Source organism: Magnusiomyces paraingens (assembly GCF_902498895.1).
Source record: "Magnusiomyces paraingens strain CBS 517.90 genome assembly, contig: contig5, whole genome shotgun sequence".
Lineage (NCBI taxonomy): Eukaryota > Fungi > Ascomycota > Dipodascomycetes > Dipodascales > Dipodascaceae > Magnusiomyces > Magnusiomyces paraingens.
Genome location: NW_022474071.1, coordinates 668,380 through 685,564, shown reverse-complemented (window position 1 = coordinate 685,564; position 17,185 = coordinate 668,380). Strand labels below are relative to the sequence as shown.

At 30.9% G+C, this 17,185-nt stretch overlaps 6 protein-coding genes across 6 annotated transcripts; 4 read left to right on the top strand and 2 right to left on the bottom strand.

Moving 5' to 3' along the window:
* Positions 1-583: 583 nt before the first annotated feature.
* Positions 584-940, top strand: SAPINGB_P005882 (uncharacterized protein; the record flags this gene model as incomplete). The annotated part of the gene is made up of 1 exon (XM_032000596.1): positions 584-940. The coding sequence occupies one exon, from the start codon at positions 584-586 to the stop codon at positions 938-940; it is 357 nt and encodes a 118-aa protein (XP_031856487.1).
* Positions 941-7,232: 6,292 nt separating this feature from the next.
* Positions 7,233-7,811, bottom strand: SAPINGB_P005881 (uncharacterized protein; the record flags this gene model as incomplete). Its single annotated transcript, XM_032000595.1, has 1 exon — positions 7,233-7,811. One exon carries the CDS (start codon positions 7,809-7,811, stop codon positions 7,233-7,235), a length of 579 nt encoding a protein of 192 aa, XP_031856486.1.
* Positions 7,812-8,201: 390 nt separating this feature from the next.
* SAPINGB_P005880 (uncharacterized protein) lies at positions 8,202-9,345 on the bottom strand (the record flags this gene model as incomplete). The annotated part of the gene is made up of 5 exons (XM_032000594.1): positions 8,202-8,526; positions 8,628-8,699; positions 8,946-9,028; positions 9,125-9,134; positions 9,284-9,345. 5 exons carry the CDS (start codon positions 9,343-9,345, stop codon positions 8,202-8,204), a joined length of 552 nt encoding a protein of 183 aa, XP_031856485.1.
* Positions 9,346-11,301: 1,956 nt separating this feature from the next.
* SAPINGB_P005879 (uncharacterized protein) lies at positions 11,302-14,462 on the top strand (the record flags this gene model as incomplete). The annotated part of the gene is made up of 2 exons (XM_032000593.1): positions 11,302-11,683; positions 11,737-14,462. 2 exons carry the CDS (start codon positions 11,302-11,304, stop codon positions 14,460-14,462), a joined length of 3,108 nt encoding a protein of 1,035 aa, XP_031856484.1.
* Positions 14,463-15,251: 789 nt separating this feature from the next.
* On the top strand, positions 15,252-15,878 carry SAPINGB_P005878 (uncharacterized protein; the record flags this gene model as incomplete). Its single annotated transcript, XM_032000592.1, has 1 exon — positions 15,252-15,878. One exon carries the CDS (start codon positions 15,252-15,254, stop codon positions 15,876-15,878), a length of 627 nt encoding a protein of 208 aa, XP_031856483.1.
* Positions 15,879-15,983: 105 nt separating this feature from the next.
* On the top strand, positions 15,984-16,508 carry SAPINGB_P005877 (uncharacterized protein; the record flags this gene model as incomplete). The annotated part of the gene is made up of 1 exon (XM_032000591.1): positions 15,984-16,508. The coding sequence occupies one exon, from the start codon at positions 15,984-15,986 to the stop codon at positions 16,506-16,508; it is 525 nt and encodes a 174-aa protein (XP_031856482.1).
* Between the last annotated feature and the right edge of the window lie 677 nt (positions 16,509-17,185).

The following is a 17,185-nucleotide window of genomic DNA, read 5'->3' as shown; positions in this document are numbered from 1 at the left end:
AAATAAATAAATAAATAAATAAAAAAATAAAAAAAGGAGAAGTCATCCTGTATGTTTGTTTGCACATTCTTAAGAATCTCTTCTCTCTAATGTTTTTTTATATATATATATTTTTTTTAATCCTTTAATACTTTAATGCACTTTAATGCTGACAATTAATAATAAAAAAATAATGGATATTTCTTTTTTATTTTCATTTTAATAATTCATTAACACACAAACACTTTTTTTCCATATATATATATATATATATTTTATTTTTATCAACATAATAAAAATCTTTAACATAAATCTCTATTATGGCTAATACAACAACAACAACAAAAAACTCCTCCCTCTTCCTCTTCCCCCATAAACACACACACACACTCTCTCTCTCTCTCTCTTAGACTTTTATATAAATACTTTGCCATTTCCCACTTCCTTTAAACCTTTTTTTTTTATTTTTTTTACTTCTTCTTATTTCTACTTTTTAATTTTTTAATTTTTTTTTCTCTCTCTCTCTCTCCATCTATACAAAAAAATAATTACTTACATACTCTTCATTTAATACTCTATTTAACTTATCTTCCATTTCTTCATAATGTGCATATATCTCAATTACAAGTATCCATGTGGCCATAAACATACCGTCATTGTCAACCGCTGCGAATATGGATCTGCAGGACTCGTTGATCACTGCGTTCCTGAAATCATTTCTCACAAGTACGAATTCAACTGCGGCCAATGTACTCCTACAACTCATAGCTCTCTCTCAGCAAACAAACCTCGACCTCCAGTAATCAATACTGCAGTTGCCAATTCTATAACAACAAACCCTGCTTCTGCAGGCTCATCTCCAATCACTCCAAGATCATCTACAGCTTCATCCATGGCTCCTCCTACTCCACCCCCCTCGTCTCCAATTATCTTTTCTACTCACTACAGACCTCGACGATAGAATTTTGTTTACAAAAATTAAATGAAAATTTACTAAAAGATGCTAGAATCTAAGGCGACCTTACACAGAAGGAGGAGATGTTGAGCCTATCAACATTATTATTATTATTATTATTTTTTTTTGTCAAACACTAGAGAGTTTCACCACTTGTGCATTATAACGAGAGATTAAATATCCACTGACAAGAAAAACAAAAATTCTCCAGAATTTGTTGCAAAAAAAAAATAAAAAAAATTAATCACGGATTCATTCATTTATTCACCGACAAACAATTCTACACCTGTCCAGCAAGTTCTTGCCAACCACTGCCCGCCTTGATGAATACATATAATTTTTTAAACTTTGGAGTCGTTTCGAAAACTTTACACTCTTTAATAATAACACCTGGGCAAAGAAAAACAATCATTATCAGTTGTTACTTTGTTATCCCGGGTTTTCACTCCACTCCATTTACCCGCCAATGGAAAATGATGCGGCATGTCTTAGATGCTCATTATTTTTTTTTATTTAATTTTTTTTTTTTTTTTTGGTCCGAAATGTCTTGAATGACGTCTTTTATCCATAAGAAGCTTCCGGCTTTTTACGCCGTTGAAGCTATGCAAAAAAGGATAAGAGAAAGAAGAAGAAAAAAAACTGGAAGAGGAGTAGAGTTTTTTTTTTTTTCTTTTGAGTCTTCTAGGCTTTAAATGGGAATTGTCTCTGTGTTTTTGATAGAGATTGCCGCTAAGGACTAGTTGGCGCGCAACCTATAATGCACCTGCGCAATCACAAGCGCCAAACTGCTCCTTATACTTGAAAAAAAATAAAGAAGAGAATGAAGAGAAAAAAAAAACAATTCATCTAAATTTAACAACATGGCATTAATTTTTTTTTTTTTCAAATTTTTTACAAATCGGGTATCTTTTTTTGCATATTACTTTTTTTTTTTTATTTTGCTCAAACGACAAGGATGATGATGATGATGATAATAACGACTGTGATGACTTTATTTTATTTATTTATTTTGGCCAAAGAGCTTTTTAATACTTTCCTTAATGTTTTTTATTTATTTCTTCTCTTACTATGTTTTTAATATTTGTTTTTTTATTTTTTTTGATAGACTATAATAACCTTAATTTAATAATGACCTATGATTATGATGATGATTCAAAACTTGATTATTCATTGAAAAAAAAAACGATGATGAAATAAAACTTTATATAAGAAAAAAAAAAGACTTTATCCAATTTTAACATTAACGGTTTTTTTTTTTTTTTTTTTTTTTAAAAAAAAAAAGATCAAATATAAACCCCATTGCTATTTCACAAAATTTAAAAAGAAAATAAAATAAAAAAAACAAAATTGATATTTTTAAAGCCTCGAGAATAAAGAAATTTATTTCTTTTTAATTAAATTGTATCAACGGCTTTTTTGTCATTTCCGTTTTTGTTTTTTTTATTTTTTTTAAAAAAATATTGCTCCTCCTCCTACCCCCTATTTTTATTTTTATTTTTATTTGTTTTTTTTTCTTCTTCTTCCTAAATAGTGGTTTATATGATCAAGATATATTTATTATTTCTTTTTTATAAAAATACAAAAAAAAAGGGTTAAAAAAAAAAAGAGAAAGAGAGAACAAGAGGTTTTCATTTTTGTATAAATAAATTATAGATTTGCAATGAAATTTATTTTTTTTTTTTTTCATTGAAATAAAAATCAAAGAAAATAAAAAAAAAAAAAACAAGTATCATCTATTCAACTAGTAATAAACAAAAAAAAAAGGAAGATAAAGAAAATAAAACAAGATTAAGTAGATATTATGATTTCATATACAGCGGTTATATTTTCTTCTTTAAAAATCTCATTTTTATTTTTATTTTTATTTTTATTTTGTTTTTCAAAGACTATGAGCAAGAAAGAAAACACATAAGAATGTCACACTAGTTTATGATGAAAAAAAAAATAAAAAAAATAAAAAATATATATATACCAAACAATATACAAGGTATTTTGCGTTTAAACTAAAAAAAAAAATTGTCTGTGGATATTGTAGCAGTTGATTTTCTTTTTTTTTCATTTTTAGTTCATCGGATAACAGTACTTTAATCAATTCTTTTTTATTTTTTATTCACAATCTATATATATATATTACACGTTTTTTTTTTTAAAAGGAAATCTCTCTGGAATGCTTAAAGATTATGTGTATTCAGATGCCGTAGCTAATTTATATATATATATATATATATATATATATAATATACTGACACGGGGGGTTAACCTTTTCTTTGGAATGGGGAATATAGGGAAAATGAAATCCATAAACTAGTTATGAAAATATTTCTTTTTTTTTTTTCTTTCTTTTTTTTTAAAAAAAAAAGCAATCGAGAAATATTTTGAAAAAAAATAAAAATAAATAAATGAATTATTTAAAAAAAAATAAAAAAAATTAAAAAAAATTAAAAAAAAAGTTTACTTAGCTGGTTATTAAACGGTTAGAAACTTTAATTTCGGCCATCGAGTTCCAAAAATATCTCACTTAAACACTTTAATAACAATTTTTTTTTTTTTTTTATTTCTTATCAAAATTTTCATTTAAATCAATGTAATCTTACGTCCAGTAAATAAGGGAAGAAAAAAAAATAATAATAATAAAAAACCGCAGTTGTTATTTTGTAAATATTAATCCGTTCTATTATTCATTCAGTTTAGTAACCCTGAATTAATGCAATATTGAAATATATAAAAAATCTTTCTTTTGTTTTTTTTTTTTTCTTACTATTTCTCCTTTCCCTATCAAATGCTAGAATAAATGAAATTTTTCAAAAAAAAAAATAAAATAAAAAAAATAAAATAAAATAAAAATTTTTTTCGTCCTTTGTTGTATTCTAATTAGTCTTATTGATTGATCTTATGTCAGGGCCTTTTGTTAAAAAACCCCTTCTATCCAAATTTTTTAAATCGCAATGTTAAACAACAATGAACGCCCCTTTTTTTTTGGTTTCTTTTCTTCCTTTGCTTTCTTTCTATTTTGTTTGTCAATGTTTGGCTTGCTTTCTCATCAAATGATATATATATATATATATATATATATATATATATATATAGAAATCTATTCTTGGAACTTCTTTTTGTATGATGAATCTTGCTCTCGTCTCTTACTGATTTTTATTTTTATTTTTTTTTGTACGCGTTTAATTATTCTACGTATATTTAAAAACTTCACCCTGATATTAGTCCAAAGTCTACGTCAAATTACTTTTAAAAATAGTTTCTAAGAAAAAAAAAATCAATAATAATAATATTATTATTATTATTATTAAGCTCTATTGCTAGTTATATCTCATATAGAAAGTTTATTTTTTTTTTTTTTGTTATTTTTTTGCCGATATTCAAATTTCTTGTTTATATGTTTTTTTTTTACGTTGGAATCTGAGTCATTGGTATATTTTAAATACCTCCATTCTTTTTTTTTAAAACGAAAACCGATAGACCGGTTACTTTCCTTTATTTTCTTTTTTTCTTTTTTTCTTTTTTAATTTTTTTTTTTTGTTAAAGTATATTGGTTGGTGTCATTTTTTAAACCACATGTTTGTATGAATGATACAACTCAAGGTGATATATATATATATACATGTTCGGAATAAATTTTCCCTGTTTTGTTTGTGTGTACATATATGATATGTTGATAATTAGGTTATTTTATCGAGTCATTTTGATCAAGTTAAGTTAACAATGGCACGCGACAAGTTTCTTTATTAAGACACCAGCGTAAGAAAAGCTTTTCAACTGAGACTCACGCAAATGTATTTTATTATTTCACATCATGATGAATATATATATATTTTCATAAAAGTTCTTTTTTTTTTTTTTTGTCAAAATTCTATTGTAAACTCATATTACATTTCCATTATTAAAAATGATTAAATATTTTTTTCAATTATTCTACATTAATAAAATATTATAAGATATCTTATTTGATATAAAGAAAAGAAAAAAAAAATTTTTTCTACCATCTGATCATTCTTTTTAATAATGGGTATATAAAATTTTAATATTCTCAACATCACCACTCGTTCTCGCTTCCACGTGCGTTCATAAAAGCCAACCATTTCTAAACCATTTTTTAAAAAAAAAAAAAATCTTATCTTCTTTTTATTCTTTTTATTCTACTTTTTTATGTGGCATGTCCTATATTAAAAATTATAATTGGTGTATGTGCAGATTGTTTCCAAATACATGGCATTTTCTCTTTAGAATAAAACGGAAAAAAAAAAAAAAAAACAAATGAGAGAAAATAAAAGAAAGTTTTTTTTTTTTTTTTTATTGTCACAAATGAATAAAAAATATTTCGGCAAAAAAAAAAAAATGCAAAAAAAGTAAAAAGTAAAAAGTAAAAGTAAACAAAATATCAAAGGAAAACCTTTTTTTTTTTTTTATATCTTTAATTCTTGTTTAGTTGTAAGATTTTAACATGATATAGACAATATTTGAATCAGAAATGCGGGGAGGGAGTTAGAAAAAAAAAAAAAAAAAAAAAAAAGATATATATTAGATTAATAATTTTTATGTCGTCATTTGATTTCATTATCATCATCATCCACCATAATCAAGAATCATCATTTATCACATACAAAAAAAAAAAAAAAAAGAAAAAGAGAATATTGTCTTGTGTTCAAAGTTTCTTGAGTAGTTTAGTTATAATTAAAAGTTATTCAATTAATATAATAATTTGAATATATTTATTATAATTATATTTCACTTTTACTTTTAATTTTAATTTTAAAAAAAAAAAAAAAAAAAAACATTTATCTCTTTTTAAATTTGATCTTCAGATAAATTTCCCTGAGTTGTGTTTTTTTGTTTTTTTTTTCTTGTGATAGCCCATTTTGTTGTCCAAAAGGTGATGTAACTTTTTCCCAAATTTCTATTAAATCCGCGCCACCAATCATGCATAACCCTAACCACTAATATCACGGGGTCATGTTTGTTATACAACGTGATGACATACATAAAAAAACAATTCCTTTTATTTTTCTTCTTTTTTTTTAGTATGAATTCTCTTTTATACCCTTTATTCTGACAAAAAAAAAATAGAATTTTTGTTTTTTAATTAATTAGATAAAAGCTCAATCAAAAAAACAAAAAGTTAAGTGCCTCGAGCCGGATTCGAACCGACGATCTCGTCATTACTAGTGACGCGCCTTACCAACTTGGCCATCAAGGCTACACTATACAGAATATAAATCTTCAAAGAATTTAATCGTGCTACAATTAAAATCGTAATATTAGTGTGCAGGGTCTGCAAAAGGGTTTTTTTTTAAAAGAAAAAAAAATTTAAAAAATGAAAAAAAAATGAAAACATTAAAATTAAAAAGAGGTTTTTGTAATAAAAAAAAAAAAAAAAAGTCTTGCAAATTTTTAGAAGCACTAAAAAAAAAAAAGGACCAAGAAAAAGTTAAAAAGTTTAGTCAGACCAATCTGTATCGCAACGCCCATGGATTTATATCTTCCATTAAAATAATTGTGAGGTGGAAATAAATTAGTTGTTATATTAGACAAGTAATACAGAAAATAAATAAATAAATAAAGGTATATTTCTTCTTCATAGACAAAGATTCACTGTTTTCGCTAGACATATCTCCAAACTCTAACCACTGTAAACCTTGTGATTAAGGCACCGGTCTCTGCGAGAAGAACAATAGTGTACACAACCGTTCTCGTGCTATTCTATGCAACAAAGACAACAAGTTGCACCTATAATACCAAGTTATAACGATCGATCGATCGATGATGCCCTCTTATAGTCGAGGCATTTCTACTTCTCCACAGTTGAAATTAACAACTTTTTTTTTTTTTTTTTTTTTCAAAGTAAACAAAGTCTGGAGGAATTTTTTTTTTTTTCATGTTTTTTAAGTCTATTTTTTTTTTTTTTTTTTTGATTTTAACATTTATATACATATATAAATATCACTAACAATCACCGTACACTTTATTTCAAATTAATTTATTCCATGCAGTAATATGTAAGTGTCTTTTTTTTTTATTATTTTTATTTTGGTTTTTATTTTTATTTTTGGGCTTTTATATGAAAACCAAATAGCAATAATTCCGCCTCAATTGTAAAAGTTTACTTTAAATTTTTAACAAAAAAAAAAAAAATAAAACTTTGATTGTAAAGCTTGCCATGTACATAATTTATTTGTCATTTGATAAGACAAGAAATAGAATAGACCTAAATAGATTACAACCTGACTTGTTTTTTTTGTTTTTTTTTTTTGTTTTTTTGTTTTCTTATGATATCATCATCCATCACCAATTACCTTCCACGGTACAACTTGCAAAACTCAATATAATCAATCTGACCGTCATCGTTATTATCCACCTCACGAATCATGGCCTTCACCTCATCTTCTGTCAACGTCTCGCCCACAGTCTTCATGATAGTCAGTAGCTCCTTTGCAGAAATGTATCCATCGCCATTCACGTCAAATTCTTGGAAAGCTCGGCGTAGCTCGTCTTCTTCTTCCTGAGCACTGTTAGGATTACTTTGGTTACTGCCGCGGCCACTACCACCTCTACTGCCACTGTTATAACTGTTACTGCTGTTACTACTGTTATTGCCGCCACCCTCACGGAAACTGGCTCCTCCAGTAAATGCAGGCATCAAATTGATAAACTCGTTAATATCAATCACACCGTTTTTATCAATGTCTGCGCTATCGATAATGTCCATGATCTGAGTCTCAGAAGGTGTCAGACCCAGCTGTCGCATTACTTGCCCTAACTCGTCCCGAGAAATGGTTCCATCCTTGTTCTTGTCAAATATTTCAAATGCATCGCGGACCTCTTTCACTTGCTCGGGTGTGAGTTGACTAAGTGGTGTAATTAATGGCATTGTTGATTGTTTATTGTGGAATAATGATTGAGTGTATAAAAAAGAAGAAAAAAAATGTTTGATTATTGTCAGAAGGAAGAAAAAAAAAAAGAAGAAGAAAAAAAAAAAATTAAAATGGCAATTACACAAAGTGACTGAGAAGCGCCTCCTTTAAGTATTTCTCTTTCCTCCTTTTAAACGTGTATATATACCCTGTATACTTTCAGCCTCTTTATTATTTATCGTACGGCGTTTCATATGAACCCAATTTAGGTCTCACAAGGCACTTTTTATTACTCTATTCTCTGATTAGACATTTACTTTATTTATTTCTATTTACAAAGGAAACCACCACCTCCGGATCCTCAATCACTGTTTCATCATATATTTTCAACATCATTCATTTACTAATCAAGTTTCCGCTTCTTCGCCTTCTTCCTGCGCAGATCCTTCTTTATTAACGTTATTTTCCTTTTGCGACACAAGCCAGCTCACCACCGCATTCAGATTATCTGTCTCTTTGACTGACACTGAGTAACATGTCACTTGGTGGTTCTTAATCCCCTTGATGTCCATCTTGGTTACAAAGTCTTCCAGTGGCAATGCTTCCGCCAAATCGTTCTTGTTAGCCAACACAAGCACAGGAATGTCGCTTAACGATGAATTATTGCAAACCGCATGAAGCTCTTGCCTAGCTCCTTCATACGTGTGTGCGTCTGCAGAGTCCACCACAAATCTATTTTGTCATCATTAAAAGTTAGTTAATTTGGTTAGTTGGTTGGTTGGTGTCCTGGTGCAATCTAATATAGTTGAAAAAGAAAATAAATTCCTACTCACACAATGGCATCGACTCCCAAACAGTACCGCTCCCACATGGTCCGAAACCTAGGCTGCCCTCCAACATCCCAGCTACAAGGAAAGGGGTTAGCAACTGAAAACAACAACAAAAAAATAAAAAATAAAAACAACCAGGAGAATGTATTCTACATACCATTTGAGTACTACACTACCCTTTTTCACTCGTTGCATTGTGAAGCCCACAGTGGGTATGGAGCTTTTTTTTTTAAAAAAAATAAATGGATTAGACTGGTCCAAAAAGAAAGTGCAAATACAGAAAGATAAACACACTCATTACACACATCACCGCCAACTTACTCTCGTGTAAATTTGTCACCTGCAAGTACTCGCAGTAAAGACGTTTTGCCTGCATTTTGTAATCCCAGGAGCGTAATTTCCAGCTAAACAAGAAACCATGATAAAAGAAGAAAAAAGAAAAAAATAATCAGCCATTATCACCAAGAATGATTGTTGGAAGATTGATGTTAAAAACGTACCTCTGCGGCCCTAAAAAGAGAATGAGATAGATAAGAAGAGAGAGAGATAGAGGTTAGAGCAAAGTTTGAAAAAAAAAAAAAAAAAAAAAAAAAGAATAATGTTGTTGATAATTTATTTTAACAACAATCACTGTTAATTGAATAAAAAAAAAAACTTACCAGAATCTGGCTATTAGGTAGTCATAATATGAAACAATCCAATTCCAAAGATCAGTAAACATTTGATGTTGGAATTTTTTTTTAATGATGATGATGATGATAAAAAAGAACGCACACACTCAATTAATGGGTAGGTGGAGAGATACGTAAGAAAGAGGTATTTATTTATTTATTATTTTCCCCCCCAAACAATTAGATTAACCTTTGGGTATTAATATTTAAAACTGATATCAAGGTTGAAATGGAATTCTTCAAGACTTAGTGAAAATGTATAGAATAGAATAGAAATAAAAAAAATAACAACAACAAAGGTGAAGGAAAAAGAGAAAAAAAAGAAAGGTGGTGGATTTTATTTTAATTTTTTTTGACGGTGAAGCCTTTATATATATTGTGTGGCAGAAAAAAAAAATTAGAGGAATTTGACAGGTGCAGCCAACAGTTAGCAGCTCACACAGAAGTTTATCTTTACAGTACCAACCACACACATATACATCACACTAAACAATAGGCAACAAACAAATTTCCAAAAAAAATATAAAAAAATAATAGCACCCACGGTGGGACTCGAACCCACAATCTTCAGATTAGAAGTCTAACGCCTTAACCATTGGGCTACGCGGGCTTCTTGTTGTAAAAAAGTTAATTAATAACCTATATTAAAAGAAACTTATAAAAATAAAGAAATCAATAAAATATTTTTTTTGTTAAGGCCTTGAATAAAAACAAACAAACAAACAATTTTTTGTTAAGGGGGAAAGGGCTGGATGGTGTAAAGGATAACACGTTCGCTCGATAGCGGAAGATACTGGGTTCGATTCCCAGAATACCCCCTTTTCCTGAGGATGTGTACGGGAGTATACACCTAGACTGAAAACCATAGGCTACCCTGGTTACAGGAATGCCGACTCTTCCGTACAGTCTAAATAGCCTGCAGGTGATTGCGGGCCGTATCTCTGGCGGAAGAGATTAAGAAATACACGGGCGTCCGTGAAGATAAGTGGAAATGGGTTGGGAAGGTTTTGGGACCGACAGACTGGTTCTCCCTGTTCCTCGTAAGCTGGCATCAGGGCCCATCTTCCGGGCTACCGGAGACGCACAGAACAGAAACCACCCGTACTAAAAAGGTACAAATGAAAACCGGCAAGTCACATAGTCAGACAATAAAAGGATAGCGCAGATGCTGATGTTATATAGTTCTATAACCCTTGAATAAAAACAAACAAACAAACAATTTTTTTTGTTTATAACTTGAATAAAAACAAACAAACAAACATTTTTTTGTTTATAATCATTTAAAACCAAAAAAAAAACAATGGAATTTTTTTTTATTTTTAAATTCAATTTTTTTTAATTGGGTGCTTGGAATTTAGAATAAAAAAAATTAAACTTAGGCATGGAATAAAGTCCTTTATCTTATCTTACACTAAAGAAATATTTATCATTATTAAGCAATTACATAAGTTAAATATAAACTTTTGCGAGATTTCAAAATAAAATAAATAAATATAAAAAACAGTGTACACTTATAAAGCACCCTAAAAAAAAATAAGTGGAGTAAGTTTGAAAATATTTCAATCGAAAGGAAAAAATAAAGTTTAATTATTGTTAAGTGTACAAGTGTATGGTCTCAGTTTTTGTTATAGCCATGATCATGATTATCACACATTAAATGCTTTTTCTTATCCCAAACCCTTTAAATTTAAAAAGTTTTTAAACCAAATAACTATCAATAAAAAATAGATTTTTTATGAATAAAATGAATCTACTTAAGCTATGGTTCTGATTTTTTTTACGCTGTGTAAACTATTCAAGTGGCAGTTTTAAAGTCTAATAAGTTGTAAAAAGCAGCAAAAAATCGTCAAGATATTTATAAGATTAGGATTTGGAATTAAAAACTTTGACCCGCCGTTAAATTTTTTTATTTCTTCTACCAACGTTTTTTTTTTCTTGCACTCGTTTTTCTCTTTGATTTTTTTGATTTTTTTTTTTGATATTAATACATACTAAATCAATTGAAAATGGACCATTCAAACAATAATGATTTCCCTCTTCCAGAGGTACATTCTACAACAAATCAAAGGGCTTCGACTGTCCAAAATGTTTTCCCAGTTCGCCGTACTAATATCAGTTCTTTTCAATCTTCTTTACAACCTCAAAATACTGGAAGAGTTTCCAAAGATAGACCTCATATATATCGGTTTCGCATTTCACCGCCACAAAGTAGCGGTTTCGAGTTTCAGGAGTCCGAGTATACAGCACAAGCTGCAGCAGTGTTTCAATCGATACCTTCCACTTCAGCCTCTCAGCAAAATTCTGCAAATGTAAATAATTCTTACACCATAGAAGATGTCTGTCCAGAACCAGCAGATGCCACTGATATTCTTTACGTTGAACAATGTAGTAAGTAAAAATTATACAATTTATTCAAATTCCCAAATTCTAACATTTTACAGAAAAATCATGCGATGCTGCAAATTCCAAACTAATAGAAGAAGATATAATCGATATTTTGGCTACAATCTACGACAAGGATAAATTAGAAAGTTTATTTGCGGAAGACATTGACTGCTTGCCCAACACAGTGGATGATCTTTTTGTATTTGAAAACTTTTTAGAAGAAACTTCATTGAACTCGGAAGCCTCAAAGATGGTAATAAATTGCCTTAGTGTGCTTATCCAATCGAATAGTAGCAAGTCGACTTGTGAGGTCGTTATTAACGGCATCTTACTAAACTTGCAAAAATTGGGCCACCCAGTAAAAAAATCGTTAAACAAAGATATTAAGAAATATTTGGTAGATTATTCCGACTCACCAACAGATCCCAATTTATTTGGATCAGGTTCAAAAAAGGTTTTTTTCTGCGTAAACTATTGTTGTGCTTTCACTGGAGACCACAAAGATGATAAATGTTGCTTCCAATGTTCTACTCCAAGGTCACCTAACAGTTATGGATGGTACATTTCTCCAATTCCTATGATCCGCAAACTCTTTCTCAATTCAAAAATTTGTGAAATTCTAAAGTTCCCCCACAGAAAAGACAACGATTACATTCGTGACATTTGGGATGCAGAATATATACATGAGCTCGAAAATAAAGGTATCAAAACCAGTCCTTATAAAACTAATTTTCTTGGTAAAGAGATGGACGTTGTTCCTCTTTTTTTTGGTCTCAGGGCAGACAGTGGTGACGTATTTCGAAGTGACTATTTTGAAATTATGAACACTTCTTTACAGCTATACAACCTTCCTTCTACTATGCGATCATCGACAAAGTATCTCTTCCCGGTAATGCCATACCCCAAGAAAAAAATTAATAATAAACAACCTCCAAATCATTCTTCTTTTTTGCAGGCAATAGTTGATGATTTCAACCGTATGAAAAACGGCTTTATTGTGCGCGCTGGTAGCGACTGGAAATATATTATTGTGACATGCCACTTAGTCTTTTTTAATGGAGACATGATAACACGGTCTGGTGCATTAGGCATTGTTGCTCCCTCTGGAAACTTCAGTTGTTTAAACTGTTATGTGCCTACTTCAAAGCTTGGAGGTAAACCTTCTTTTATTAAGCCTGACCCTTGCAACCCGGGGCAATTTTTTCCGAGCGGCAATGGCCAATTTCTAGTTCGAAACAATCAGACTCACCAGAGGGACCTGCAGAAGGTCAATGACTTGGGCTTGATGTCTGACTCCGACAAAATAATTACTGGCATACGTGGAAAATCGTCTTTACTTTCACTAGATTCTATATCTCTTGAAGATTCTTTCCCTCCAGATGCTTTTAATCTTTTGTTTGAAAATCTCGAGCGTGAGTTTCTTTACATTCTCATTGGCGTTCCTTTAGGAAACATTCTACGCCCTTGCAAAAAATTTCCAAAGAATTTCCTTCTCAGCCATGAAGCTCGAGCCATACTTAGAAATTTCTTTACTAGCTTTAATGAGCTGGGTATTGCTTCTAAAATGATGGGTCAAATGTTCGACCTAGACTCTTTTTTTAGCGGGAAACTATTTAACTTAACTAGTATTGAACTCAAAACTATTTTGGAGATTTTCCCAGTTTTTCTTGTTCTTTTAGTCAATGAACTAACTCCAATTCAACGTCAATTCATTCAGCTTTGCTGTGATATGTTTTGCGTTTTTCGTGTTGCTTGCATGACAGCGATTCCACGCATTGTTTTGAAGCAGCTGGAGCCATGCATTAAAGACATGGTACAACGATTTGAAGAACTAACTACGTTTTACCATACCGAAGGTAGCAACTGTTGCACTTTGTCTTTGCACACACTCCTCCATATTGTGAAGATCATTGAAAGAACTGGGAACCCAAGAGTTCATTGGACTAGGGACGTTGATGGCCAGGTCAAAATCATAAGGGGAGAAGTTACTACCTGTTGCGATTTTCTTACCGAGGTTTCCAATTTAAGAATGCGGAAATACAGCTACGATGTCTTTTTACCTCGGGAACTTAATCTTTCTTTAGGAGCCATCAAGCTAAAAAATCTGTATAATGGCCAAGATCTCAATTCTATTAAAAATGGTCGAATTTCTCATTTAGACAAAAAAAAGATTGAGAAACTTATTATCCATAACGCTGAAAATCCAACAGCATTTAGGCAATACAACGAATGCCATTTTCAGACATCTAACATGACTATTTTATCTGGTAATTATGCTCCGTTGGAGTCGTTCTATCAAAACAAATTCTCGTCTATTTGCCTTGTTTTGGATTTGATTTCTTACAAGAAAAAAGATGGGAATCTTGCTGAGATGGCTGTGATTAAACATGTCAAAGTTTCTTGCTTGGCCTACGTTAAGGGATCTAAAGAGAGCTTTCCATTCACAGACAATGGGATAGATCTCTTGCCCTACAACATTGACCAGATGACATTGGAGAATATCATGTTGGTGAATATATCTAAGTTGTTGAATCCTGTTTATTGCATTGATGCCAATGTGAATTTCCCAAATTATTCTAAGGCTTCTTCAGTCAAGTTCTTTTTGGAAGAAAATCGGTTTGCTGCGTACACTGAACCGAAGGGCATTGTAGAGTTGTTTTTATACGAGAAGGAGGAAAAGGTGAATGAAGCTTATAAAGATATCTCCTACCCCACTCCTCCTACAACTAGGCAAACATTGTTAGATTACCGCAAGGACTTGAAAGATAGCTTAAAGCAGTAACATAAATATTTATATATTATATATACAAATAAAACAAAATGAAAACCTTGACAAGAATTTTTGAAAATCGAAAAAAATACATTTTAGAATTTGAAATTTGTTTAATTTTTTTTAAACAAAAAAAAAGGGAAATAAAATATCTAAGTGTTTTCGATAAATAAACGGTAAATAGAAATTATGCATAGAGACACTCTTGGCTTTACTAATTAGTAAGGTCAGTCAATTGAGTTGTGGTAGCCAAACATTAGAAATGTTAATACCCATACAAAAAAATAGAAGACAACCACCAAAATTTGTTTAGACATCCCAACATACTCCAAAAAAAAAAAAAAACTCCACCACTTTTTACCAAAATTGTTTTTTAAAAAAAAAGAAACAAAGTCAAGAAAAAAGATAACTCCCACTAAGGGGCTCGAACCCTTGACATTTCGGTTTACTTGCAACTGTTGATTACTTGTAAAAGCCGAACGCTCTACCGACTGAGCTAAGCGGGATGTTGGAAATTTGATTTTGAATGGGTATAAAAGCACACACAACAGTATACTTTAAAAATCCTTAGTATACTGGCAAAATTGGTCCTTTGGGACATATGGTCAATTTGAAACGATACAGAGAAGATTAGCATGGCCCCTGCATAAGGATGACACGCTTTACAAAGAGATTATAACAGTTTTTTTAGAAGCTAGTATGCTCATGGACCGAAGAAAAGGATCAGTGCAAAAAATTAGTACTGGAATTCCGCAAGGCTCACCTATTTCACCACTACTTTTTTTGATATATTCCACACCAATGTATCATGCCATTAAAGAATGGGGTGGAACTCCTTTTGGCTTTATTGATGATGTGACTATTACCGTTGAAGGTAAAATTGAAGAAAATACCAAAAGCTTAAGCAACATATTAGAAAAATGTTGTATTTGGGCTAAATCAAGAATGACCAAAATTGATTTGGGTGACAAATTGGGTTTCATTCATTTTACAAAAAATGTGAAACTTAAAGATGAGAAAGTGCAACTTACTTTACCTAATGGAGAACTTCGTGAACCCCAGAAGGAAGTTAAATTTCTTGGAATTACTTTGAACAATCTGCTTGATTTTAAATCTCATATTTTGAATAAAATCAATAAAGCAAGAAAAGCTGTTGGTGCTATTTGGCATCTTGGTGGCGTGCAAAATGGTATGCGGGGGTCTGCAGTCAGATCACTGTATATTGCTTGCGTGAGACCAATTGTCGAATATGGCTTAGAAATTTGGCATCATAAAGTCTTGAAAGGAGAAATCCACAAGTTGGAAGTGATGCAGAACATGGCTTTAAGAAGAATTGTTGGTGCTTATCGCACAACTCCTATTGCGGTATTACAAAAGGAAGCTGGCATTATGCCATATAGTATTAGGCTAAAATTTATGGTGGCATGAAAAGCTATTCGTTTACACCTAAATATTAGCAAAACTAATCATATTAATGGTCATTTGTTAACATTGATTGAGAAATCTCCAATTGCAAAGCTAACCACGCTTTACATGTTGGCGAAAGATGATAGAGACTATATGATTAAAAAGGATGAAAAACAAAAATGCAAGAGGGTTGAACCTCTTACACTGAAACAACAACAAAATCAGACGATTGGAATTTTGAAGAAACAAGCAATGGAAGAATGGCAAGAAATGTATTGGAACAGTAGTAAGGATCTGTGGTATCATAATATCACAGTGGAGTCGAAATGTACTGATAATCTTTCCAAAATGGTTACGGGAGTGATCATGAAGAAAGATAGTCGAAGGATCTTGAGTAATATTACTCAGTTTCGCACAGGCCATGGCAACTTTGGCGCATGGTTTAAAAAGTTTGGAATTGAAAAGGATAGTTACAACTGCAAATGTGGAGAGCTGGAAACAGTTCATCACATTTTAGTTGAGTGTCCTTTGCTTGAAGAGGAAAGAAAAGGACTCAAACGGATATCTCCAGAGATGGACATGTCGACTCTCTTAAACAGTTTAACTGGCTTACAAGAGATTGTAAGCTTTATCTCTGCTTGGAGGGATTAAGAAATACAATTACAGCGTTGATGAAGACAAGTGGAGACAAGTTGGGAAGGTTTGGTTATTTTAACCCCCTGTTCCTTGTAAGCTGGCATCAGGACTTATTTTCGGGCTGTTGGAGATGCAATGTTGAAGCCAAAATTGAAAGTTTATTATTAAAATGAAAAGATATATAGTATGGACAAGAAGGATAGCGCAGATGCTGATGTTATATAATTCTATAACCCTTGAATAAAAATAAACAAACAAACAAACAACGGCAAAATTGGAAGTGATTTTTTTTTTTTTAGTTTTATTTTTTGTAAAAATCTACATTTAAAAAATATAATATACCACTGAAGTTAACCCATTAAAAAGCTAGAATTGGTACAGATGGTATATTCTTCTGATTCTTTGAAAAAAAATCTTGTAATTGTAAAATTTCTTGTAAAAGCACAAGCCAAACACTCAATTGAATTTGCTAAGCAAGATATTAAATATTGTATTTACCAAAAAAAATAAGTAAACAAAAAGTTAACTCCCACTAAGGGGCTCGAACCCTTGACATTTCGGTTTACTTGCAACTTTTGATTACTTGTAAAAGCCGAACGCTCTACCGACTGAGCTAAGCGGGATGTTGAAAATTTGATTTTTAAAAGGTATAAGAGCACATTCAAAATAAATTTAAAAAAATTCAGTGTACC